The sequence below is a fragment of the Pituophis catenifer genome, unplaced genomic scaffold, assembly GCF_029215685.1.
Source record: "Pituophis catenifer annectens isolate HBS135680 unplaced genomic scaffold, rPitCat1.0.hap2 SCAF_4, whole genome shotgun sequence".
NCBI classification, from domain to species: Eukaryota; Metazoa; Chordata; class Lepidosauria; order Squamata; family Colubridae; genus Pituophis; species Pituophis catenifer.
In genome coordinates, this window is record NW_027256884.1 from 35,589,305 (window position 1) to 35,617,054 (window position 27,750).

Here is a 27,750-nt window from a genome sequence, read left to right on the forward strand (position 1 = left end):
TTTATTTATTTTTATATTTCACATTTTAAACTACTTATCTCCCGCAAGGAGAGACTCTGAGCAATGTCAATAACATATCAAAATACAAAACAGTATATAAATATTTAAATGTTAAAATTTAAAATTATAGAAACAATTAAGCAGGCAAAAATATTGTTGTGTAAAATAGTTATAACTACTTTATAAAGTAGTGTTTCTTGTTATAAAGTAGTTGACAAAGGCAAGGGGAAGGCTCCCATGGCACCAATCTACCCCATGACTGTATGTTCCTTTGAGTTCCCTACACAAGGCCTCAGAACCATGTTTTGACCCCTTTTATCATCTTTATGATTAAAAATAATATACGAGCCAGTGTTGTATATTTGTTAAGGCATCAGGTTAGAAATCAGGAGATTGTGAGTTCTAGTCCCATCTTAAGCACAAAGCCAATCAAGCAAATCTTGGGCCAGTCACTTTCAACCTGTGGCAATGGCAAACACATCAAAAACCTTGCAGGAACTTACCCAGGCAGTGTCTGAAAATTGGACATGACAAGTACAGGAATAATTTGTACAACTGTACCCAAAGTATACAAAAAATAGCTATATATTTGGTCAAATTATTAAATCTCGGCTCCCTTACTACAAAATACAATTTCTGAAAATAAGGTGAAATGTTTGTATTGCATATATTTAATGATTTGAAATATAATAATTGTTTCTAAACTAATGACAAATCACTCAATTCAAAATAATTCATTTAGTAACAAAAGTGTTTAATTTAAAAAGTCAAACTAAAATTAAAAAGCACGCTTTACCCTTGCTTCCTGGTATGGCAATTTATTTAAATATGTCATTTCTATTTTTCTCCTTGGGAGATACTATAGTAATACCCATAGTATATGTATTGTACCAGATTCCATATGTAGTGTATTTGGAATATACAGTAACTCTATATAGAGAGTAAGTACAAGAGCCTTGATGGTACAGTGGTTAATGCACCCTGTTATTAACACAGCTGCCTGCAATTTCTGCTGGTTCGAATCTCTCCAAGGCTCAAGGTTGACTCAGCCTTCCATCCTTTCTAAGGTAGGTGAAATGAGGACCCAGTTTGTGGGGGCAATAAGCTGACTTTGTATAAAAAAAATATACAAAAGAATGAAGGCTATTGCTTAACACATTGTAAGCCGCCCTGAGTCTCCGGAGAAGGGCGGCATATAAATCAAATTAAAAAAAAAAAAAAAAGTACATGCCGAAATGTTTTTCGCAACTATCCTGAATCTTCCATTTAATTAAGGCAGTACAAGCAAAGGAGTACTGTATAGAGTACTGTATAGTACTGTTGTTCAAAAGACAGAAATATGCCCATCTCATCAACCTGAGCCATACAGGCTGTTTTTCAATGGAAATTCTAGGAAAGATATCAGTTAAAGGAAGGACTAGAGTTCACCCTTAAAAATCTTGAAATACAAGGATTAAATCCTTGCTGATAGCTATAATAAACATCAGTGCTAGATCAGTATTTACCATTTTGTTCAAACCCTTGGGGTTTAGATTTAAATTCTTTTTCATATAAAGTTTTCTTATAGAATAGCTCCTTATACTCACTTATTTTGCATGTAAAATAATAGTATGCAAAAACAATTTCAACTTCTTCCTTGTCCAGCATTCACATTATTTTGCCACTTGCCCAAATAGCTCATGCACTTCACAGCCTATGGGTGAATCGTCTTTCAGAAAATACTGTTCTGAATTGTGATTCTGTTGATCCCAGACTTGGAACAATCTCTAGCAGGTGCACATATTTGTGCATCTATAAGGATCCACTGGAATAGATTTCAAGTAAACACTGCAGGTGTGGCTTTGACGTCATCCGTCTGATATCTGAGAAGAATGAAAAGTTATTGGCAAAAAATGCAAGTCTGAGGAAAGTGGGCTTGGGCTGGCTGGCATCTGGTATCTCACGTTCTTCCAAAACCTTGTAGTTGACATTTCAGTGGTTTCTCTAAAAGTTCCCCTCCATGTGAGTATGCCATGCTTTTGCTTAAGATATCTGAGGGATTCTGGCATACTATTGAAGTCTTTTATTTTGTCTAGCTGAATCAGTATAACTTTGGTTTCCTCCTGGATAAGAGCACTGTAGACTGCAAGTTCCTGTTCAGACAATAAACTCTGCATGCCACCACAATATAAATCTGGCATTAAAATAATGATCACTCTTCTGCTTAGCTTGATCATTTTATCCACAATAGTAATGACAGCTGTGAATAAAAAAAACAAACTCGAATCAATATGGGCCCGGTAAGGCATACATTTTAATCAGGTACTGATAATAAAAATTGTTTAATTTTAGATACATGGATAGTGTTTCTTGAATCTAAAGAGTGAACTGAATTGAATTGAATCATCTCAATTCCTAATGACTTCATGGAAACCTCTCCCTAGTTTTCTTGGTAACAACAGGGAAAGGCCTTGCAATTGCCTTCTTCTGAAAAACTTCATTTGTCCTATTGTCTAGCCTAGTTACATAGACAAATGAGTAATTCATTATTAGCTAGTTATGTATCACATCTAACTCTCTTCTTTTCTGGCCAAAAGTTTCATAGCAGATAGAACATACAAAGAACCCAAATACAAAGACAAGGCAGATGTCTCCAAGAAAAAAAAGGCTAGTCATTTCTAATGACACTTTTTCAAAACCACCCAGAGACATTAAGACACATTTTGTCCAGGCAAGCATATTGTTTAAACAATTAAACAATAGTGTGGAAAAGAAAGGGACACAGCCAGACCAGTGTCCTCCCTTAATTCTTTTATCCTTCTCTTGCACATCATTTATCACTTTCTTTTTTGCTATATACAGTTCTAAATAATGCAATGTTGGTTTCATAATCAATATTCCCTTTCAACTTTGGGCCTTCTGTACTAGCATTAGGCAAAGTCCTCAACAGATCGAAGATGGGAAGGTTGATCAGCCAGTATGAATCAACCAAGGGTAACTAAAGTTTTAAGAATGGTACAAGAGTTATATGTGCAAATTGTCGTTCTGTCCAAAGAAAATCTACTAGAAAATCACCACTGCAGATAAGTACAAGATTGGCAAACATTGCTTATAAAATGCTAACTTTCCTGCAAATTTCATTGAATTGCAAATTTCCCTGAAATAGAAATAGAAATGTTACAGTCATGAATATGCATTGGTGCTTCTTCCACATTAGGTATGGAGGACAAACTCATAATCCAGCTTCAATGAGGGCAAGCCATCCCTTTCATGAATACAAGATGAATCAAGATGTTCTGGAGGTGACAGTATGGCTATAAAATACACTGAGCAGTGCCAATATTAAGCATTCTGTTCGTTCTAAAGAAGTTTATACATTGCAGTAAGAACTGAAGCAGGTGAAGATATAGTGATAGAAAAAATAAAATCCAAACTAGGACTTTGAGGGAACAGATCAAGGAGACACCTGGATAAACCATACTCTCAAATTTTCATAGAATTCCAGCCAAATGATATTGCAAGGATTTTTGAATGAGTCAACAGATAAAGACATTTAAACATTTTATTATAGGAAACTGATTCTCATATTGCCATTGAAAAATAAGTACAATAAAAGAAAGAGAAGGATGACAGCAGGATACTGAGGCAGCACTAGATTCAAGAGGTATAAAAGAACTGAAAATCCAAAAGGGAAAATATAAATGTGGAGAATAAAGAAGCAATGATCTTGGGGAAGAGAAGCAAATAAAGAATACCAAAGCAATAAGCCATGAAGGAGGAATGTGAAACATCTCAGACAGAAATATCCCAAATTCACACCAATATAGGAGGGGGAGGAGGTAAACCATAAGGAGACTTGTAAGCTTCTGTTTACCATAGCCAATTTGAATAAACGTTTATAGTCTTAATATGGAATTGTTTTCTTGGTCTGGTCTGTATCTTGGGGCTAATAGTAAATAAAAAGAAAGGGACATTCCTAAGGAAGTGAATTTCAGAAGGAAAGTACTAAGGACAAAATACTTAAATGATGTCAGGAATGCTACGCAATATAATACACTAACACTTTATTAATTAGCTGTAAGGCCATATCACATTACAAAAAATGTGACAAACTTTAACAGAATAATTAAATATAAAAGCTGAACTCATGTCCTTATCATCTTTAAAATTTACCTCACTCATATCTGTATTATACATACTTCTCTGAATTACATTATTTTATCCAATAAGGAGGCCAGTTTATAGGTAACGTTTATATTCTAACTGCACATATAAGATGCTGCTCTAAGATACGGGTTCCAATCAGCTTTTTGTCTTATAAATATATGGTTCAGCATAATGATCTTTCTGTATGCCATACAATTACACTCAAATAATATATGCCATCCGCATATCAGTCCCTGATATGCTCCAAATACATGTACGTTCATGGTAGGGGACTCAATTATACCTTCTATATTTTACCATTGTTTCTAGCTGCTTGTACAGGGAACTTCCTAAGGTATTTTGGGAGTTAAATATTTTTTCATTGTAAATTATATCTGTAGTAGCTCATCTCAGCACTGCCCTACTGACAGTAATTGTATCAGTTTGAACTTTTATAGCAGAAATTCTTCCCTGGTATTGAGATCAGGCTGATAGGTCTATAGTTTCCTGGAACTATTTTTTTCCCTCTTTTTTAAAGATGGGAACTACATCAGCTCTTTTCCAATCCTCTGGCAGTTCTCCAGTGCTCCGGGATCTTTAAAAGATATAGTTCAGTGATTCTGAGATCTCATCTGCCAGTTCCTTCAGAACCTTGGGGTGTAATCCATTTGTTCCTGGTGATTTGAACTCGTCTAGGGTAGACAGGTGCTCACTTACCAGTTTCTTCCCTATTTTAACTTGTGTTCCTAATCTGTTTTTTGAGGTGCTGTTTTTGATAGGTTGGACTGTTTTTTCCCTTTGTGTAAAGACAGTTGCAAAAAACGAGTTAAGTAGTTCTTTCTCGCTGTTGCTTGTCATCTTCCTGCCACTTTCTCCCACCAATGGACCAATTGTTTCCTTGACTTTTTTCTTGTTTTTAACATTTTGGAAGAAGCTTTTTAAAATTATTTTTTACTTTTGTCACAAGCCTTTGTTCATTGTGAGCCTTAGCTTTCTTCACTTCATTTTTGCAGGCTCAGGCTATTTGCTGATATTCTGTCTTAGTTATGTGCCCCTTTTTCCACTTTTTATATTTGTCCTTTTTGTTTTTCAATTTGTCACATTTTCAATTTTCCACCAATAATTATGCCCTAATCCTTGAATATATATGAAGTTCTAACTGTGATAACTGGAATCCCTTTATCATTATCGATATATTCCTCAAGGAACTGTGTTTGTTCTCAAAGTAGTGCATGTTTTAAATCTCAATCAGGAATGCTATAAGCTTTATCACCAGATCAACATTTCAAAACGTTTACTTAAGAATTGCCCTTTAAGGAACAATTTAAAAATTCTAAGCGCAGATATTAAAGATACATACCTTGCCCTGGTACATCATCCCTTCCAAGAATAAAGAGCTTGTAGCCACACTGTTTTTCTAGGATTTCAGGTAATAATTTGAAGACAAAAGTTTCTGTCAAATATACATAGCCTGATATATTGTGAGGATATAACACATATGCATCATAGACCTTTTCATCTGAAACTAGAAGGAAAGAGGAAAAGCCAACTCTGTGTTAATCAGAACATTTATAGGAATAATTTATTATAGAAATTTATATTTCATGTGCCTGAATTATTAGCTAAGGCAATAATACATCCAGCTAAAATATAAAAAGACATCAGAATAGATCAACTAATTATTTAATATCATTAATTAACAGATGGCGCTCATCATAACCTCAAGTTAAAGGTTATGGTGGAAAAAATGCCACAATGTAAGCTTATTAACGAAAGCATCAAAACCTTCATTCTTTATCAGAAGGCATCAAATTACTAAAGATGAACTTACTTCCTTTGCTGAGAGGTTGGCAAGAATCCCGGTACCAAAGGATAATGTCAACTTTGAAAAATTTGTAAGTAAGCAGTGATGCTACTATAATAAGTAATGGTGAAATCAATCCTCCAATCACATAAATCTGAATGTTTGGAGCTGTATTAGCAAAAAAAAAAAAAAAGGAAAACAGAAGGGAGAGGGAGGAGAGAAGGTGAAGAGAAGAGAACATTCTTAGTGCGATAAGATGTTTATAAAATGAGCAATTTATACAATTTCTACTTTACTATCATTTTTCTAAGCAAATTCTCATAAAATATTTCATTCTTTTTGAAAAGGGGCTCTGAATGTCTAATGTCTGAAGATTATCCAAGTAACACATTTTATTGCCAAAGAGAAGGTGATTAAGCTGATGATGCTTGGCATTACTTTTCATCATAGCTTTTAAAGGTTATTTATTCTTGTAAATGATGGGCCATTCAGTCTCAAAAAGATTCATAATGATACAAAAATAAAATAACAAAAGCATAATACCACTTCAAAGTCAATAGCAAAATAAACCTTTCAGTTTATTTTTAATAAAAACAGTTTTAGTAGTAGTTTTATCAATTGCTTTCTATAAGAAGGGAATCCTGATATCATCAAACTCCAAAAAGCTTTCCAGGTTGATATTGATCTGACCTTGGGTGGAGCATTGGTTCAAAAAGCCATATGCAGCCAACTTCTTCATTTAATCTGTCCTCTGGGCATTTTCATGGGCATTTTCTTCTTTCAGAAGAGAAGGTTCACTGAGAAAGCCAACTGAATGTCACTGGTGGAAAGCACTAGCAATAACCTCTAGCCACATTATCCAACTCTGACTTACCTAGCTTTCCTAGTCTACCCCAAGTATTTCTGGATAGAACAAGTGTCAACACTTGCTTCTTTTTTTTGAGATAGTGACATTTTTTCCCATTAGACTATGGAACTAAGCAGAGTTTTACAGGATGAAAATACCTCAGCAATATTTTTCCAAACATATTGGAATTTCCAATATTTTTTTTTATTTATATACAATTCAGTACCCATAATGTAATAAAATATAATTCATTATTCTAAGTGGTTATGTGGCTATCGTTTGCAACTCCCCCTTACCATTTGGGGTTAATGACTGTTTCTAGATTAGAATAAGTACAAGTCTACTGCTCCCATCCCAGAGCATGATCTAATATGTGAAACTTCGAAATCTCAGCCTCCTCAAAAAGAAAAAAAAATGTGTTTCATAACAGAGCACATAAAGATTAGCAAAATTCTCATGGATGTTTGTTTTTCTTTATAAACAAGCAAAGCACCTTTTCTCTATATTGGGTATGTAAAAGATATACATAACTATATAGACTTATACCTAAAGTTACCTGGATAGTTTAGCACTACATATGCTACTTGTGTTGCATGTTGAGACCATACTTCACACAGATATTGTCCATAATTTCTGTCTTTCACTTTGGAAATATTTAACTTTACTTCTATTATTTGTTTTCCAGAAAGAATCCTAACAACACCAAAAGAAAATATAAACAGAAAAAGAAAAGAAGAAAATAATTAAGGATAATTATATTGATTTATATAAATTGGGTCATGCTCAGCATCTTAATTTGAACACATTTAAATTAAATTAAATGTATTCAAAATAAAAATTTAGATCTTGTCATTTATATTTAAAGCAAAGCCTCAGCTTTTGTTTCACTTATATACAGCACCTAGTTACCAAGATTTACTGTAGCATAAGAATATCAGGATAATGTAATAGAAGAAAAAAGAAATATTTTAATTAAATATATCTGTTTAATACTATCTACTCTTGTGACAACAGTGCACCTATTACCTAAAACTAAATAACTTCACAAATACTGGAAATTCACAGAACACATGCAGATTTCAACTGAAAGAATATGCCAGATACAGGTTTAAAAATACAAAAACGTCTTGTTATCTGCTGGAATAAATACTCAGATCCTCAAGATAGGTAGCTCTATTTTACTATAAAATGTCTGGAAAGCACTAAGAAGTACATTTTAGGAATTCCTATTAGTATTGTACATTGGTATACTATTACTAAATCAACAAGCTATTGCAGCTAAATAAATTTATTTCACAGGGAGGCTTGCTTCATATTTATGAAAATATCTAACCCCACAGCATTAAGTAAAAGTGTAATAATTCAGAACCCCCTAGAAAAAATATTGTTCTTACTTATACTTCTCATCTGTGTTTAATATCTCATTATTGAACTTCCAGGTTACAATTACCATTTTATCCAGAGGATCTGCTGAGACATTACATACCAGGTCAAATCTGGAACCTGCAAACCACAAATAATTATAGTGGGTGAATAATCATAACATTGTAGAGTTTGCCTAGGACTATTAAAAACAGTTTCTTTTTCAAATGAAGTAATTACTTACCTGGTTTTACTTCAATTGAGTTGTTATTTGGATAAATTATATCTGGAATATTATTCTTTGATATTTCTAAAACAGTAAAAATAATACTGAAAATAAGTAAGTATAAAATCTATTGCAATGCTACTTTAATTTTTACAAATGAATTTTATTACCACAGTTAGAGCTTTCACTTACTAAAAGGTTGTGCCAATACCTCATAGTTATATAATCGGAAAAGTAGGTTTGTGATACAATTCTATTATTAAAGCAATGATATCTTGAAAATGAAAGCATGTACTTTGTTCTGAACATAGTTATATTCTGTTAATGTAAATCTAATCATTTACATGATAACTGGTAGTACTGACAATTTTGTTCTACTAAAATATAGACATTATAATATGGTCAGAAGAACTTCAACCAAATATGTAGTATATGTAGTATATAGTATCTCAGACAGCGGGAATAATGTAACAAGGCTATATTGCAAATTTAGGTTGCAGGTTCCATAGATAAAAAAAAAATTCAATTTTATTTTATAAAATAAATTCTGTGATATACGAATAGCTACAAGATGAAAATTACATACCAAAAGTAATTAGATTGATGGCCCGTGAAATATTATATTCTTTTCCCCCATATATATGTTTAGCTCTGCATATATAAATTCCTTCATCTTCCTTAGTTATATTATTAATGAGAAGATATTCTCCAGAACTGATAAATTTCCAGTCTTCATATAAATGCAAATGGCATTCCTGAAACAAAAATAAGCAAATATTATAAGAATAGTTAATACCAAGCTAAACTCTTTTATCAAACACATACTGTATAACCAAAAAAGAAAAATTAAATCAGTCCATTCCAGATCTGCAAGCTAAAGACAATTTATCAACAGGACTAGTAAACTGCAAGTAACAAAAAGTTCATAAGTGTAAATTAGGAAACAAAAGACACTTTATATTTCTCAGGATAATCACATTTATTGATTGGATTGATCTGATTTAATTTAATTTGAGTTAATGAGTTGCTTCTCATCTAGAAGCAACTCTGGTGAACATTAAATTGCCCTCAGTACTTTAGAGAATATCTTGACTCAATCTTCTTTGTGAGCCGCCACAAAGAAGAGGGAGTCAAGCTATTTTCCAAAACACCTGAGCGCAGGACAAGAAGCAATGGGTGGAAACTAATCAAGGAAAGAAGCAACTTAGAACTAAGGAGAAATTTCCTGTCAGTTAGAACAATTAATCAGTGGAACAACTTGCGTCCAGAAGTTGTGAATGCCCCAACACTGGAAATTTTTAAGAAGATGTTGGATAACCATTTGTCTGAAGTGGTGTAGGGTTTCCTGCCTGGGCAGAGGGTTGGACAAAAGACCTCCGAGGTCCATTCCAACTCTGTTATTCTATTCTAAAATGATAAATAATCATAATCACATGCTACACCTCAAATGTTACCGTAATTAATGGCTATAATGGTAGTGTAGTACAGATGCCAGTGTCAAATGCTGTGTACCAAGACTAATAATAATTTTATAAATATTTAATGTAACAATATCAGTTGGAGAAAAGTAATTGTAGGGAACTATAAAGATTTAGAAGTAAGAAGAAATTTTCTGACAGTGACAACAATTAATCAATAGAGCAGCCTGTTTCCTAGAGCTGTAGCGGTTTCATCACTGCAGGTTTTCAAAAATAGACTGGACAGCCATTTTGACTGGGGTGGTATAAGGTTCCTGCCTTGGACAGGGGACTGGACTAGAAAACCTCTGAGGTACTTTCCAGCCCTATGATTTTATGTTCTATATTCTATTATGATGGAAACAAAGGAATGTAACAGGTAGCATATTTGAGATAAAGTTGGAAACAATTTATATTTACAATTTATACCAGCCTGTTCTCAGAGCTTGATTGTAGCATGGAGAATAGTTAAGCCCAGCTTTTGGTATACACCTATTAATTTGAAAACTGGAGAGACAATAGCTGAGAAAGGTAGGCAGTGAGACGATGTTAACCAAAATAACTCATAGCTTAAAATGAAGTTGAATGGATAAAATATTTGTTCCAAAAGGCAATAAAAATATTCCAAAGGAATAGCAGCAGCTAAAACATTAAAACTAAACCACTGGTGATGTTACCTCATTGTGTAATGAAATGTCTCAAAGAAAACAGCTAAGCTCAGAGAGCACCAAAGAGCCCACAATAAAACAGATTTAAATATATTTATTTATATCCCACCTTTATTTTTACAAATAACTCAAGGTGGTGAATATAATCTCTTCCTATTACTTCCTATTACTTCCCAACTAAATACACCAACTAATTATGGAAAGATTGATAACATATGGAAGAATAAGAAGGATGCAGGGAAAGAAGAGAAAACTAAAGAAAATTAAACATTTGTAATCTTCTTGGTCAAAGAAGAAAAAGAAAAAAAAACCAATGTCTTTATATCAGCACTGCAAAGACTTGAAAGCATATTTGAGCTTCATGTTGGAACTCCTCTCAAAAACTATTAAATGAAGCCAAGCAAGAAACAATCTGGCTCTTAAACAATATTAAAGATTCTCATTTTATAACAGAAACAAAGTTTGGAACTGCAATCAATACAATTTTGCCTGAAAAAAACATCAAAGATGAAGTGTCAGTATGATAAAAGGCCACAGGAGGGCCAACAGATTCTTGACAAGATTCTTGACAGCTTCATCATATAAAAGGTGGAGAAGGTAATCAATACAGTGGACTTAATACTCATGGGGGAAAATATTTTGGATGTGGAAGTTGCAGGGACCTTCTGAGAGAATGTCCATGTCATCTTGGAATTTACCTACTATATTATCATACCATAAGCAGAGCAAAACGAAGACAATCAGATTAGGGTTCTAAGTGCAAAAGAACTTATTCCAACAGGCTGAGGAAAAGCATTGTAAAGATTCTATGGACAGAAATCCTGAATTGTAAAAATTGTAAAAAAAAAAATATCCTGAGTTGAAAAATTCAACTCAAAGATTGAAGGAGTATGTGAACCACAGTCTCCACCTCCCCTGAGCCACAGGACCAGAATCTTTCAGCCAATGGTATCTTTTTATACTTGCTGTACAGGACGGCCGATGGAAGCACATGGCACCATGTGAGTGAAAATGCTTTCTGGTGGTTTGCTGACTCCTATTGGCTAAGATAGCTGACAGGAGTAACAACATATTTAATGGTGTCTCCCTCCCAAGGAAGGGAGCCATTTTCTGCAAGAGAGGAAGAACGTTCTATATGCTGTTTGCTTTCAAGTTCAGTTTGTAAGTCCCATTCCAATGGTCACATAAATTAAATTTATCTGATAAGGAGACTGCAGATGAATTACTTGCTGGAACAGACTGTCTGTTTGCAGTATAATCTTCCATTTTCTGCTGCTTCAATGGCTTGGATGAACTTTATGCTGCAGAATGCTGTCTCTTTCTCCTTTTCCCCATTCTTAAAAATCCTGCCTTGTAGTATTGTTAAAATGTAGGTAAAACAAGTTGGTAGTCTCACTATATGTGTTTTTGTAAAAAGTCAGATATGGATTAAAATGGGTTAAAAGTGAGTTAAAAATATAAAAAGAAAAGGAAAAACGTGTTTACTTTTGAAGAGCTCTTTACAGTCCCATAGTTAACAAAAAAGGTTATTTGGTTATGCATGGAATAAGAGGAAATTCAAGTAAACAGCTGGTCCAAAGGTTGTAGAACATGGCAGGATAGTGATGTGCAAAAATGTAAAAGATAAACTGCTTAATTGCTATTTTGCTTCTGTCTTTATGGAAAAGGACTTACCTTATACCATTGTAAAGCTAAAGGAGCATTTTCATCATTTCTGAAATTTTGAAGATCTGGACAAGTCAGCCTCCCACTGTATTCTAATGGAACTTCCTGTTTAAAAACCATTCCTTTATTAAAACACAATCCAACGCTGTTCTCAAACACTATTATGGTTTTGTTAACTCTTCTGGAATTACTGTAATAAAAATGGTATCAGTACTTCAGTTATTATATAATATATACATCCACAAAGAGAGTGATTGGCATCTAATTATCATTTAATATTTAGGGGAAAAAACAATAACATCAATTAAGAGTTGGATATACTTCTAAAAATATGAACAGATCTTAGACCAAGATTCATTAGAGCATAGGTTAACAACTTTTTATGCCAATTTAATTTCTTATATTTAATTTGTTAGTTTCAGGAATATATGTTTTTCAGGAAAAATATATAAACAAATGAATAATAAATAGAACCAATAAAGTTCTATTGTTCTAAAAATTTAGCTAGAAATAAGACTCTAATCATTCAGAAGTGTTTACTCTCGTTTAAGCATGTAAACTATTGTAGAAGCATGGTCATTTTAATCTTCTACTAAGCATTGTTTGAACTCAAAATGTATACAATTAAAGCTAAAAATTAGTACCAATAAACATGGTTAAAGTATTAATTTTATATTTTCTTCTCAATATTGAATTGTGTTCAATTACATTATTCTTTCCATTTTTCAAATGCTATAAGCAATGTAAAGTACTACTGTAATTATAATGTTGGAGTGCGATCAAGTTATGTCCCTGCTTGTCAGTGGAGTTCATGGGAAATTTTAAGGGAAGTCACGGTTTCTCACTTGGATCACTCTCTGGTTTAGAATTGTTCTTATGGTGTACATCTTTGATCACCCATAGAAAATGTGAGATATACATGTAGTCCTTGACTTACAACCACAATTGAGCCCAATGTTTCCATTTTATGACCTTTCTTGTTAAACAAATCACTGCAGTTGTTAAGTTAGTAACAGTTATTGAATCTAGCTTCCCCATTGACTTTGCTTGTCAGAAGATCACAAAGGTAACACACTACCCAGAGAAACTGCAACCATCATAAATACATGCCAGTTGCCAAGCAATCAAATTTGGAACTTATGATTATGGACATGCTGCAATGGTCAAAAGTGTGAAATATAGTCAGTCACTTTTTTCAGTCCCATTGTAACTTTGAATAGTCACTAAATGAATTATTGTAAATTGGGACTACCTGCAAATGCAAATAATAAATAATGAATCAATAAACTGACTTACTAAATGCACTGATACATTCCAGAATCTTCTAGTTGTGCAGGATAAAACCAAAGCAAGTTTGCTTGCTGATAAACCCGGGAGAAGTTATCTGTAGCTGTAGGCATCTCAATATCATTTCTATACCAAGTCACAACATGGTTAGATTGGCTACCTGATAGACAAGAGACAGTTCCTGGTTCTCCTTTCGGGAAAAAACTAACAATTTCCTCGTCACCTAACAAATAAATAAATATACATTACTATTTGTACAACGATAAATATACATTACTATTTGTATAATAGTCACTATAATAGTATAATTGCCATATAAATAGATTATCTATCTATTTGAAATGTATAAGCAGATCTACAATTATGGCAAATATTTCTTGAATATTCCAGATTTGGGTTATTCATCTTGTTACAAAGGGAATAGTTTGTTTGCCAAAATAAAATTAAACTACACAATTAAACAAGTAACACTTCTTAAAAGAACAATAATTGAATTACTATGCAACATTCTCTTCTACTGTTTCTTGCATAATTTCAAATATTTCTATAATATATGATACTATGAATATTTAGGCTTATTTTCTCATAGTATTAATTTGTCTAATACTAGAATTTAAAGCAAACATCTTGTTAAAATCAGAACATTGAGATTGTCTCCTCGTAAGCTTCAAACATGAAGTAGAAGGGTCCTGCAAAGATTAGTTAGCACTGGATATAATATGATATAATATATAATACATATTAGGATGGGAAATAATTTATAATAATGCCATAAAATATATTGCAGAATAATGGATAAAATCATATTAATAAAATTGAAAAGCTCAAATATGGACAATCATATTTATCATGTACCAAACTAGTCAGTAGGAGAAGTGGTCACAACTTGTGTTCTAGGTTTTTAATACAGCTGTATTCAAAGCATGAAAAACATCCCCTTAATGAATTATTGAAATTGAGGATATAGTGGAAGATTTGCCCAGAATATGACTACAGTACAGCATTCATAGAAGAGCAAGAAAATTTGAGAAATCTGGATAACAATTGTCCTGGAATAGTGATAGGTGCTAGGTGAGAATGAGAAAACAACTATGTAGGACTTGATTTCAGATAAGCACGTTGATTTGAATCTGTATTTTATTAGAAGGAAGACTATATGTCAGTGTTGGAAGCCATATTAGGCCGGAAGCTTCCATGCTGCCACCTTCTCATGTGTGGGAAAGTAGGAAGGGGGATTTAGTAAAGGGGTTGTTTGTAGACATAATACATTCTTTCTGTCGATCAAGGTCAGGGCGATCCGGCATCAGGAGAAGGAGTGGTCAGAGAGCTGAGTGAAGATGGGATGAACATTGATTGGAGCATGTGATCGACTGAGGAGTGAGGGGATGGTTTTGGGGGTTTTGATTTACTAAGGGAAAACCCGGACCTTTCAGATTCAGGTTTTCCCAGATGTGCCAGTTTACCTATTCTAGTAAAGAGAACTTTGGAAAATGCTTGCTTCCATGTCTTTACTCGGAGTGGGGGTTTTCTGGAACGCTGACATTATATATAACTGTTTTCCCTTGTTTCTTATATTAAGGACAATAGTCTAGTCTTCCTGGACTGTATAGTACACATTAAGGAAGACAGAAGCCTTAACACCGAAGTGTACAGAAAACCTCACACACAAATCAATATTTACATTTTGATTCTCACCACCCACTGGAGCACTAAATGGGAGTCATCAGAGCCCAAGACCACTGAGCTGAAGGCCTGTCTACCAGCAAAGATAGGAAAGAAGAAGACCTAAAACACATCAAGAAAGCCTTCAGAACACGTGGCTATCCCAAGTGGGCGTTTATCAAATCTTTAAAAAGACCCTACTGGAGCTCCTCCATAACAGACAACAAAGTGAACAATAAACAAAGTAACGTTGCCATTCCATGCATTGCAGGAATATCGGAAAAGCTCAGGAGGATCTTCAACCAACACAGCATACATGCACACTTCAAACCCAAGAATACACTAAGGCAGAAGATTGCCCGCCCCAAGGATAAAACACCCAGACACCAACTGAGCAACATGGTATATGCAGTACAATGCAGTGAGCCATGTGCAGGTCTGTACATTGGGGAAACAAAACAACCACTTCATAAATGCATGGCACAACATAGGGCCGTGATGGTGCACCTATGGCACGCGTGCCACAGGTGGCACGTGGAGCCATATTAGTGGGCACGCCAGCTCATCTCTGGGGCGCATGCGCGCGCCGGCCAGCTGATTTTCGGGCCTTCTGGGCCCACCAGAAGTAGGGAAACAGGCTGTTTCCTGCCTCTGGAGGGCCTGGGGGGGGGGGAAGCCGGGTTTTTTTTCTTATCTGGCTCCAGATTCTCTCTGTGTATCTGGGAACGGCGAAAACAGCCTTTCCCACTTCCTTGGAGGCCCTATGGAGGCTCAAAGGGCCCATTTCCCCACTCCCGGTGGGACAGGAAGTGACATTTTTTCCTGTCTCCAGCCTCCAGAGACTCCTAAAGAGGCTCCTACAGACTCCTAGAGAGGATCCTAGAGAGGTTCTGGAGGCTGGGGACAGTAAAAAATGTCACTTCCTGTCCCACCGGGAGTTGGGAAATGGGTTTTTTCAGCCTCCGTAGGGCCTCCAAGGGAGTGGGAAAGGCTGTTTTCGCCGTTCCCAGATACACAGAGAGGATCTGGAACCAGGTAAGAAAGAAAAACGGGCCTACCAGGACATCATGTGCCAGGAGCGGGGGGGGGGAGGGGGTTGCACACACATGCGCGTGGGCACGTGCGTGCGCGACCCTGCCCCGCCCCCCCTCTCCTGGCACGCGATGGCAAAAAGGTTAGCCATCACTGACATAGGGGAACAAACCCATCAGAACAAGATTCAGCAGTGCATCTGCCTTTAAAAAACAAAAGCCATTCTTTTGAAGGCAGTAAAGTCCACATTTTGGACAGAGAGAATCATTGGTTTGAAAGAGTGGTCAACGAGGCCATCTAGGTCAAAATTGAACAGCCTTCTCTCAACAGAGGGGGAGGGATATGACATCATCTATCTCCAGTCTACAACACAGTCCTTTCAACAGTTCCAAGAAGGCTCCACAACCATTTGCATTATTCAGGTGTCCCTGATGACACAGATAAACCTCCAGGTGACCTCAACGACTCTCTAAAAAGAATGCAAATGACCAGCTGTCTGCAAGGTATAAATGCTTCTAGTCCCCACCATCCAGTCAGAACTGAAGAAGCCTCTTGGATGAGAAGTGAAACATCTTCAAAGAAAAAAACAGAAATCCAGTTGAAAAAGCAACTTTGGGACAACCATGAACTGGATGACTAAGAATCACCATAGACAGAAACCTTTTTCCTACCTTCATTTTCCATGAAGCAGCAGGAAAAAACAGATTATGTAGGCAGTGAGAAGAAATTAGGAGTGGCCTGTGATGATCTTATTCTCTAGAGTAGGCAACCTATCTTATAGCATTCCAATTGAGATAATAAACATCAGGACAACCTACAAGCTTTGTTTGATGTATTACCTGTCCCTCTGCCCAGTAAATTCAATTTCTGAATAATTAGGAAGGTATCTTAAATGATACTGACATTCCCTTTTGCACACCCATACTGGCTACTTCATTGGCAGTATTTCATGGTTATCACAGTAACCTTGAATCAGTTCAAATTACTCTCTGTCTTCAATCATTGACCAAGTCAAAGTGAAGAGATTATATCAATCTGAATAGGGAGGCACAGTTTATAGTTTAGTTGCCACAAATCACTACTTGGTGACATTTATATTTACTGGGATGCAGGACTGTGGAGGAGAAAAACGTTGATTAACTTTCGTCCAATTTTTTGAAATGTTTCCTGGATGGCATTTGGGGTTTTCCTTTAATCACAGCCAAAAGAGCTCCCTAATTTTCAAGTATGAAGCAACTGGAAGAACATACCATATAATTGACAGAAAAAATAGAATGGGAACTGATTATATATAGTTTACAGAAAAGATGGTGGTAATTAAAGTGGTAAGTTCTCCTTCATTGAAGGAGAGAACATTCTCATGGATCCTACTGTGAGTGGATGACTTCTAAGATCCCCATCAACTCCTTAATTATACAGCCAATGACCATTTCAAAATCTATGTTATCATGGCATAACAACTATGGAAATTTAAGAGCAGGCCATTATTTCAGCCCCATCATCTTCAGACAATCATCAGCATATCTGATTCTGTCAGTCAGAATTCCCTGCCAAAGAAGGAAGAAGATGAAGATAAAACTAGCCCTTTCATCTTATCCATAGGCAAAACATTTTTAATTTCCATATTTTTTGGACTATAAGATGCACCTTTTTCCCCCAAAAAAGAGAGTGAAAATCTGGGTGCGTCTTATAGTCCGAATGTAGCCCCGCCCACCAGCCAGCCCCCACCCTTCCGACATATTCGGCCTCCGCACGTCACATTTTCGGGTGGTTCAAGGCAGCGGGGATCTGGGTCAGGCCACAGCCTGAGGATTGAGCCTATTCAGGATGGTCTGGGGGGGGGAGAATCTGCCCGGCAGCTTCGGCGAACAAGGCAGGCCCCACAGTTCACGGCTACCCCCCACCTCTGGCCACCCAGCAGGCAGCTCAGGGCAGACAATGGCCACTATCACTTCACTCCCCAGCAATGTGAGGAGCAGCCACCACTACCACCTAAGCCCTTTCCACGCCTGGGATCCCCTAAAGTGAAATGTCCTTCCTTTCCAGCAACTGCCGCCCAGGGGCCCGATGCAATTCTCAGAGCCATGTTTCAGGTGGCAGCCGGTTCCCCTGCAATCCAAAAATGGGGCATGCTCTTCAGCCGCAGCATCCAGCACCTCTCCACCATGCAGTCCTTGCAGAGGGCTTTCACTGAAGAAGGGGAAGGACCCTGGGAAGCTGAAGAGCCGGCTTAGCGAGTACTACAAAGCTGTCTGCAACCTCCTTAAAACAGCGGTCAAGGGGTGAGCGGCTCTTGGGGAGGAGAAAAGCCGGCCTCGTCCAAGATGGCGCTCCCTCCACCTGTCAGCCTGGGTCCTCCCCCTTATTTCTTGTAGAAGTAGTCGGCTACGTCCTCCGAGACCTGCTTGATGGTGGTGATCTTATCCGGGGCAGCCTGAGAATGGGGGGTGGGGGCAAGAGGGCCAGAGCATCAGCACCCCCAGCTCCTCCACCTCTCCTCCTCCAACACTGACCACGGTGCATGCAAAGTTATGACTGTGCATCTTCCCCCTCCCCTTCAAACGACTGATCAACCCCCCACTCCCATTCCCTGCTATGCAAAGCACTTTCCTCCCGAATCCAAAAACGTGGCGTGCAGCTGGCGCTGGCAACTGAAAATGCTTTCCTCCCTGGTTCTCAGAAGCACATTGCAGGGGAACCGGCCACTGCCTGAAACGTGGCTCTGCGAATTGCACTGGGCCAATGGGTGGTGGTGGCTGGAAAGGAGGGATGTTTTGCTTTAGGGACTCCCAGGCTTAGGTGGTGGTGGCGGCGGTTCCTCACATTGCTGGGGAGTGAAGTCATCGTGGCTGTTGTCTGCCCTGAGCTGGGCAGCCAGAGGGGGGGCCAGCTGTGAACCATAGGGCCCGCCTTGTTCGCCGAAGCCACCTGGTAGATTCCCCCCCCCAACCATCCCGAATTGGCTCGTTCCTCAGGCTGTGCCCCGACCCTCCTCCTAGAGCATGCGAGGGGTCTCTTCAGGGAAAGCGAGTAGTCCCGGCAGATCGCAGGAGCACCCCGATAAGTTTTCCTGAAAAGAATTTCTCAGTAATCGACGCCCTCTTTCCCAGCCAAGTCTCCGAGGCACCTCTCGCTTGCAGGAGGAGGAGGGCGGCATAAAGCAGCGCCACCTTAAATGCTGTTAAGCAGAAGTAGAATTTTTTTTTCTTGTTTTCCTCCCCAAAAATTAAGTTGCCTCTTATACCCCGGTGCATCTTATATTCTGAAAAATACGGCAGGTATATGCTTGCACACATGATGTTATCTGTCTGATTCAAATGTTTTTGTTTTTAATTTATTGTTATTTGGCCCTTTAAATGGCAATTGTTGGAGAGAAATGGATATAAATTAAATACATGCATGAAAAATGGGCCATTATACCAGCAAGAGCAAAAATAAATACTTATTCAAATGAGAAAAATGTATTCAAAGTATTTAAAGAATAAATGTCTTTTTACAATTAATTATTATAAGATCATCTTCTTAGTCTTTCCTACTTTTGTTTAAATAATGTGTTCAGTTTATATTACAGAATTGTGAGAAGGATAATTTCAGGAAAAACAAACCTGCATCTTATTTTAAATAGAGAAGAAACTCAAAGTGAGACATGGAGCTTTAAACTTCCTCTCATATGCAGTGATTTTCAACTGTACATCTCTGTTCCTATATTGCCAGAATAACCACACTTTATGAGACATGAATGGTGGGTGTGCATGTACAAGTGAAAATGAAACAAACCAACAGGACACTGGTTAACTGTTGGGAAAAACCCAAATGTTATTACGTGACACTCACTGTGATATAAGACAGAAAGAAATATAATATACTTACAACAGCTGAAAGAAAAATGAATGAGATAAATCCAAGAAGTAAGCCACAGTGCAGAAAACATCTCCTAAAGAAATGAAAACACATTTAAATGTGTGTTAACCTAGACATACTGCTTTACCATTTAAAAATGATATGGGCAGAGACATTCTATTACTTTATATGCTATTGTTTTAATGCTTGTATATATACCCAAACACAAATCTCTTTGGAGTCCACAACTTAATATTAAAAAAAATTAAAACTAATCTGAAATGTAAAATAATTAAATTAGTTAAGCACAAATTCCAAGGATGTAAAACCTGTTTCTGCTTTTCCCAGCCCCTCAAATCTGCTGACTGTACTAATGAACTGAAGAAGCTTCTTGGATGAATAGTGAAACATTTTCAAAGAAAAACAAAGTCCAGTTGCCTTTTGAAAAAGCACCTTTGGAGCAACCATGACTGACCTGAATGACTGGGAACCTCCATAGACAACTGTACTAATGAATTTTGGTGGCACAGCTTAACATCATTTTGAGATAGGAAGCACCTAATGTCTATGGTGAAGATCCTAAAATAGGTTTACCATAGTTTTGAAGCAGAAGAAAAAACTAATCCTTCAGAATTCCAAGAAGATTTTAGTCAATGCAATATTGCATTCCATGTTCCATCTGTTTTATATCACTAATTATCCATAGCTTCAATTCTCTGCAACTTCTATTCATAAAATTAGCAAAAATGAGACTTTCCAATTTAATATTTGAAGAAGCATTGCTTCCAATTAACTACTGCATCATATTCATGATATGCAACAAAATAAGAGCATCATAGATTTATTTGCACATTCACAAGAGAAAGTAATACTACAGGTTAGCTGGCCTTAGGGTGTTTAGGGTTTTAAAGATTGTATCTATGCTAAATGAAGGTGTCCCAATAATGGGAAAATTCAAACAAAATAACTACTTTTCATATCACAGCTTAACATACTTTACAGGACTAAGAGGACAAAATGTAGCCAAACTAGATAAATAGCCATTTGCAAAAGTCAAGGTAAACTATACTACTACATCGTTATCAATATTTGCAATCTGAATCTGGGAGATTTTCATGGAGATTTCTCATTAAAAAAAAAAACAATTCATTAAGTTCTTTTTCAATAAATAGTAATGAAACTTTTTATTAAACCAACATCTCTTAGGAAATATATTCTGTCGAACATAGACCTTTAAGGAAATTTCTGACTTTTTTTGATAACAAGTTTTTTCTTCAGAAAAAGGCACAAGAAGATTAGGGAAAGTGAATATGTAACATTGGAATTTTCAATATAAATAAAAATTAAAGCATTGTGTGATTGAATGCTTATCTTGTAATTTAAGAAAGTGTGTTAATGAATTCAGTGTAGTAATAAGCAGAATTGTAAGATGGGAGAAGCTAATGAGAAAAGCCTCTCCAGATGTGTAGAAGATACTAAAATGAGGGTCAATAAAAGCACAACTGAAAACAAAAACAGATGTGTAAAACAAAAACAAAAACTGAAAGGTAAGAGCCCTGGTGGCACAGCAGACTAAAGCACTGTTATTAACATCAGCTGCCTGCAATTACTGCAAGTTCAAATCTCACCAGGCTCAAGGTTGACTCAGCCTTCCATCCTTTCTAAGGTAGGTAAAATGAGGACCCGGATTGTGGGGGCAATAAACTGACTTTGTTTAAATATACAAAAGTATGAAGGCTATTGCTTAACGCATTGTAAGCCGCCCTGAGTCTCCGGAGAAGGGCAGCATATAAATAAAATAAAATAAAATAAAATAAAAAATAAATAAGTAACTGTAAAAGAAGTTAATGAGTAGTAAGAAAAGAACAAAGGAAGAAGACACAGAAATAATCTGGAATTCTAGAGATGGTGCCAGAATGTTGAAAGAACTTATTTAAATATGCTAACACTAAATATTGGAAATATTATACTATTTTACTACCAGATTAATATTATATATTAAACTGGTAGTAAAAGCGGCGGGAGGCTCCGCCCACCCACCTAGATGTCATAATTGACTATTTGCTCATGCACAGAAACTTCTGTGTGCGTGCTCCCATTGCAAACCAATAGTAAAGGTAAGTAAAATCCACCCCGGTACATTAACAAGAAAGACAAAAAGGATGCTGGTTTCCTGCAAGAATGCATTGATGTAAATTCCAGCAGTAAATAATGTGTTGGATTCATTGGTCTACATAGCTCCTTCTTAATCCACATTTTTGGTATTTTTACCCCCCCCCAAAAAAAAATCCATAGAGAATCTATTTGGTGTGTCAAAGAATATACAGAATTGGTATAAAACAGAAAGATTCAGTGACTTATTTTTACCCCCCCCCCCAAAAAAAAATCCATAGAGAATCTAAGAAAGGATACATGGAATAGACATAGGTTAACAGGAATACACTCCTCTGTGAAAGAATGTGGGTGAAATCCAATTCCTTAGCTAAAACAAAAGGATTATAAAAAAAAATATATCCGGGAAGGCATCAGAGCAAAAGTGTTGTAATAATGGAAAAATTTAATTACCCTTGTTATCAGAAAAGGACAGTTGGTCCCTACAAAGATACAGTAAGTAGTTATGGTCTGATTGAAGTTATTACTTAACCAAGAATTATCACACCAGTGCACTTAAATCTAATACCTTTGGAGAAAATTGTTCAGAAGTGAGAAGATTTTAGATTATTATAGTAATGAAACTGAAAATGAAGATCAATCTATAATCATCTATAATTTAAAAACAAAATGTTTTAAAAATTCAGCTACAGAGACTAGGAACCCTGACAAAGTGCAGAAAATAGCCCAATTGTATTTGTTTCAGAAGGTTTATGCCGATTCCCTTTTTTTATGAAGTGCTTCATTTGTCCAAAGTTTTCCTATATGCAATAAAACTAAAAAATAATTACTACCTACCGGTATTTAGATTTTTAAATATTTTTTTCCCATTCATAATCTCTTTTACTATTATAGTATTTGATCTTGCATTTGAGTACAGTATCTACTTCTTTTCCATGTTTGTGTTTTAGATTTTTTTTCATCCCCTCTGTATACCCCTCCTTCTATTTCTCCATATCCCTATAACAGCGGTTCTCAACCTGGGGGTCGCGACCCCTTTGGGGATCGAATGACCATTTCATAGGGGTTGCCAAAACCCTCTCTCGCCCCGCCCCCACGCCTTCACTCACCCTCACTCTCTGCCTCTGTTGGATCGCCGGTTGCCGGTCCCTTACCCCGCCCACTCCCAATCTATTGCTGCCTCCTGAGTCCCAGCTGATGGCTAGAGGGAAACAAACCGTTTAAATTCTTGCCGCAGGGCTTCAAAGGGCCGCCCTACAACTGATCAGTGTTAAAAGAAAACAAATGAGAAGACCGGTGCCTGCAAAAATAGAAAAAAACAGCCCCTTTCAGTTTCAGCATAGGTTAATTACCATAAATTGATTTGATCAGCCTCCGGAATCTCAGCTGATTTGCTCTCAGCTGTTTTGCGGAGGGCTCCGTTGCTAGCTGCAAAGAGAGGAGCAGAAAAACGAAACTGAAAGTAAAACAGGGTCTTTGCTGCAACGTGACAAAATGAGGCAGAGAGAGATTTCTTTTTCTTTTTCCTCACCAAAAAAAAGTAGGTGCAAAACTGCAAACAATGGGAAATTTAGGGCAAAAGAGGAGGTTCAAGATTTTAAAACACAAAAGAAAAAAAGCTCTATTTAACCAGGGAATTGTAATAATTGAGATACTATTAATTGTATATTGTGTTGAAAGCAGAAATGGTTAAGTTGTGGTTTGGAGGAATATATGGGTGAAATTATTTGGTTTATTATTATTGGTAAATATAATTAATTGATTTGTAAGAAATTGGATTGCATGGAAATAATTGGAATATTCATGTTCATATTGATTGATATACAAAAAAGATAGTTATATAACTAATTGATTTATATTAAAATGTTGAATTTGTATTAAACAACTGTATTACATAATTACATAATTAACCAATGTAAGGATGGATATAAAAATAGATGACAATGGGAAGGGGTATACTATAGAATTGAAGGGAAAAATTGAATTTGATTAAGATTAGAGATGAGGATGAAGGGTAATATTGGTTTTTTTTTAAAAAATAGATGAGGAATAAATATGGCAAAAAGGAAATATAGAAATTGTAAATTTAATTGAAATGACTAAACACTGGTTAAATTTGTGAACCGACCAAATACTCTGTTCAAAGAAAATACATTGTATGTTTGTATGTGTGTTTCTAATTATTGCTATTTATTCATATTTGTTCTCTTTTATTCTTTAAAGTTTAACAATTCATTATTTATCTTAATATCTTTGTATTTGTTTGGGGTTGGTTTTCTTCCCTTTCATCTTTTTTATTGTACAGCAATCTTTCTCCTCAAGCCTACCACCTCTCTCTTTTCTTTCCTTCTTACTTTCTCTCCCCCCCTTCTTCTCCTCCCTACTTCCTCTTCCTTTCTCCTTCTCCTCCTCTCTTCCTTCCTCTCTTACCCTCACTCCTACTCTAATTTCCCTTCCCTTCCTTCATCCCTCTCTATTGCTGTATCCTTTTATGCACATGGACTACTCAGAGGGCTGAAAAAGTTATTTTTGACTGGGCCTCACACTTTTGACCAGTCCTCGAACTTACGACTGTCCTCACATTTTACGTTTTTGCCCTATCTTATCATCATGGTGAAAGAGAAGCAGTTGTGAAATGAGTGACATGGTTATTAAGAATGCTGCACGGGCATAAATGTGAGGATGGTCGTAAGTGTGAGGACCAGTCAAAAGTGCAAGGATCTGTCAGAAATGACTTTTTCAGCCCTCTGAGTAGTCCCTATACACATAGCCATGGCCACCCGGTCACATGACCAGCTAGCCACGCCCACCCAGTCACATGACCTCCAAGCCACACCCACATAATAAGCCACGCCCACAGAACCAATAGTAAAACATTTTAGAACCCACCCCTGGTTGGGGGTCACCACAACATGAGGAACTGTATTAATGGGTCGCGGCAGTAAGAATGTTGAGAACCACTGCCCTATAAGGTGAGTTGTGTTAAGAGAGTGACTGTCACCCAGCCAGCTTCCATGCCTAAGGCAGAACTAGAAGTCAGTTTCCTGATTTCTAGCCTGGTGCCTTAATCAATAGATCAACTTTGTTGATTTGTTCTCTTTTTTATACCATTACTAATTCTGTATTTGTAATTTCTCAAGCTGATTAGCTTCTGTAGATTCTCATCTAGAAGATTTAAAAGATACAATAAACTGTTTCATGTTCGCCATATATTACTTATTCATTTCTGTGTACAATTTTTTGTAAAACCTTGTTTTTCAAAAGTTCACAGACTCTGAGAGAACACAAATAATTTCAGAGTTTGGAAACAAATTTGTTTTTTCTATATTCATTTTTCATTTTTCTATATTCAATAAGCGGTCATTGACTCATGACTCATGACATTATGTAATATTAAAAGCCAATAAAGCACCCATACACTCAGTACAAAAGAATAATTAACACACAACTGTTTTCTATTAACAAACAGGAAGATAATTTATATAAATTAGATCAATTTATATTTTCTTTATTCAATGCATGCAAAGCAAACAAACGTTTAATTTAAATTGGGTTCAAAAACCTCTAAGCACCACTTTTTGATATTAAACCACAATTGGCTAAGTTCAGAAAATGTGCTACTATGAACTACCCATGATGGTAGCACAGCAAATTAAGCTAAAACACATACTGAACATCATATGTAGATAATAGTTCATATTATTATTCAAGATTTGCAGAGGCAGAGCTAAATGCAATCATATTTGTTTTGAGTATCTCTACTTTCTGATCACTATTCTGATTTTCAATACCCTTCAGGCAAGAACATCAGGATATTTTCTGTTAATTGTTGGACTTGTTAATTGTAAACTTGTTAACTGTTAATAACTGGTCTCTCTCCATTGTTGTCCAATATTTCCCCTATTGGGATCAGAGCAGCCCCGATTTTCTATTAATATATACTATAGGACATCAGTTTGTCCCAGCTCCTGCCACCCTAGCGGTTCAAAAGCATGCAAGTGTAAATAGATAAATAGGTATCACCTTGGTGGAGAAAAATAACAAGGACATGAAAAGAGCCCCCTCGGGTGTCCTTTGGGCAATGGTGATGTCACCAGCTAATCCTTAGAACCCAGAAATGCCTTGGTAAGTGCTTCCAACACAAGTGTAGTAGTAGTTATTTTTCACCTTGTTGAAAAATGCAGTCATTCATTAATTGGTCAACATGACCAGTTATTAAGAGTTAACAAGTTTACAATTAATTAACAAGACCAACAATTAACAGAAAATATCCTGATGTTCTTGCCTGAACATCATTGTATTGAAAATTGGAATAGTGATCAGAAAGTAGAGATACACTATATCTACTAATATGTTTGATTACAGTCAAGTATTTAATTGTTGACATAGGAATGAACATTAAATGTCAGTCAATAAACTATCATAATCTCAGCCTGAAGACATGGAATTTCTATCCTGGGCAACTGCCTGAAAAATAAAAATATTTATTGGCTTTACTAGGACTACTGTAATAATAGATTGGGTTTCACTACAGAGCATACTGGCAATACTGTATTTCTAAAAACCATCCATTATCAATGCAATCCTTGGCTTTTCTAGGGTACAATATTCCCAGTTAAGAATAGTTTCTTCCATCTTCAGTTAGTTATTTTTTCTCATCCCATTTTTACCAGGCAAATGAGAAATAATTTTTCCTTTACAACATGCCAAACATTTCAACATTTTTATATAACTCCAGATTGCAAATTCGAAATTAAAGAATAAATAAAACCACAAGTCACCTGTCACATTGGAAAAATAAAACCTGTAAATGATTCTCTTTCTACAAATAGGAGGACTCTGTATCATGAAGTAGAATTAGTCAGAACCTCGCATCCCATTTTTTGACCAGAGAGAAACAATTAAAGGAATTTACCCTGGATTTGTCGGGCTGTGACTTTTGGTATGTCACAAGAAGTTACACTTTGACCGTCTGGAAGTCCTCTGTAAAAGCAAAATCAACAAGCCCCATTTACACCCGTGCCAGATCAAAGCTGCACCCAGCGGACTTTAACCGTGAAAATCAATGGGTCGAGAAAATTGCATCAACGGCCAGTGTCCGGTAAGAAATACGCAAGAGTAAAACAGTCATTCTACATCTTTTTTAAAATGCGGTTTAGATGCATCGAATCCTCCTTCAAAGAGCCCGAGGTGGAACTGGAAATGTGCCCTGGTGAGCACATCAGCCCCCCCCCCCCCCCCCCCCCGCTTGCCAAGGCTTCACACAGGAATGCGACGAAGGCGCCTTTGGCGAGGAAGCAAAAAGCAGGAGGTGAAGGCATGTCGCTCCAGCCGGTCGGTCGCTGACAGGCCCGGGCGAGTGAAGGAGAGAAGTGCCCGGCATCCACGGGATGAGTCACTCCCTTTCGGGGAGGAAAAAAAAAAACCAAAAACTGGGGACGAATTATCCGCCGCGAGTCCCTCTCTTCTTTCGAGCTGAAGAAAAATCTCAGAACTGATATTGGTCCGCGCTTCCCCCCCGCCCCCCACAAACCCCTCAACCATATGATCCGCTGTCGAGCAAAACGGAGCCCCGCTCGCCCCCCCCCCCAAACATTCTAACTGCCCCGCCATCTTCCCGGCCTTACCCGGCTTATCCAGCGCGCAAGCAGAACGAACCTCCT

The 27,750-nt window shown here is 36.7% G+C and overlaps 1 protein-coding gene across 1 annotated transcript; it reads right to left on the reverse strand.

Annotated features, from left to right (window-relative positions):
- Nucleotides 1–27,750, reverse strand: LOC139316366 (interleukin-1 receptor type 1-like). The gene is made up of 11 exons (XM_070943052.1): nt 27,715–27,750; nt 20,006–20,069; nt 13,451–13,664; nt 12,164–12,344; nt 8,951–9,119; nt 8,383–8,448; nt 8,171–8,279; nt 7,333–7,469; nt 5,957–6,097; nt 5,486–5,650; nt 1–2,239 (listed from the first exon to the last, which is right to left on the reverse strand). Exons 2-11 carry the CDS (start codon nt 20,064–20,066, stop codon nt 1,848–1,850), a joined length of 1,635 nt encoding a protein of 544 aa, XP_070799153.1. The 5' UTR covers nt 20,067–20,069; nt 27,715–27,750; the 3' UTR covers nt 1–1,847.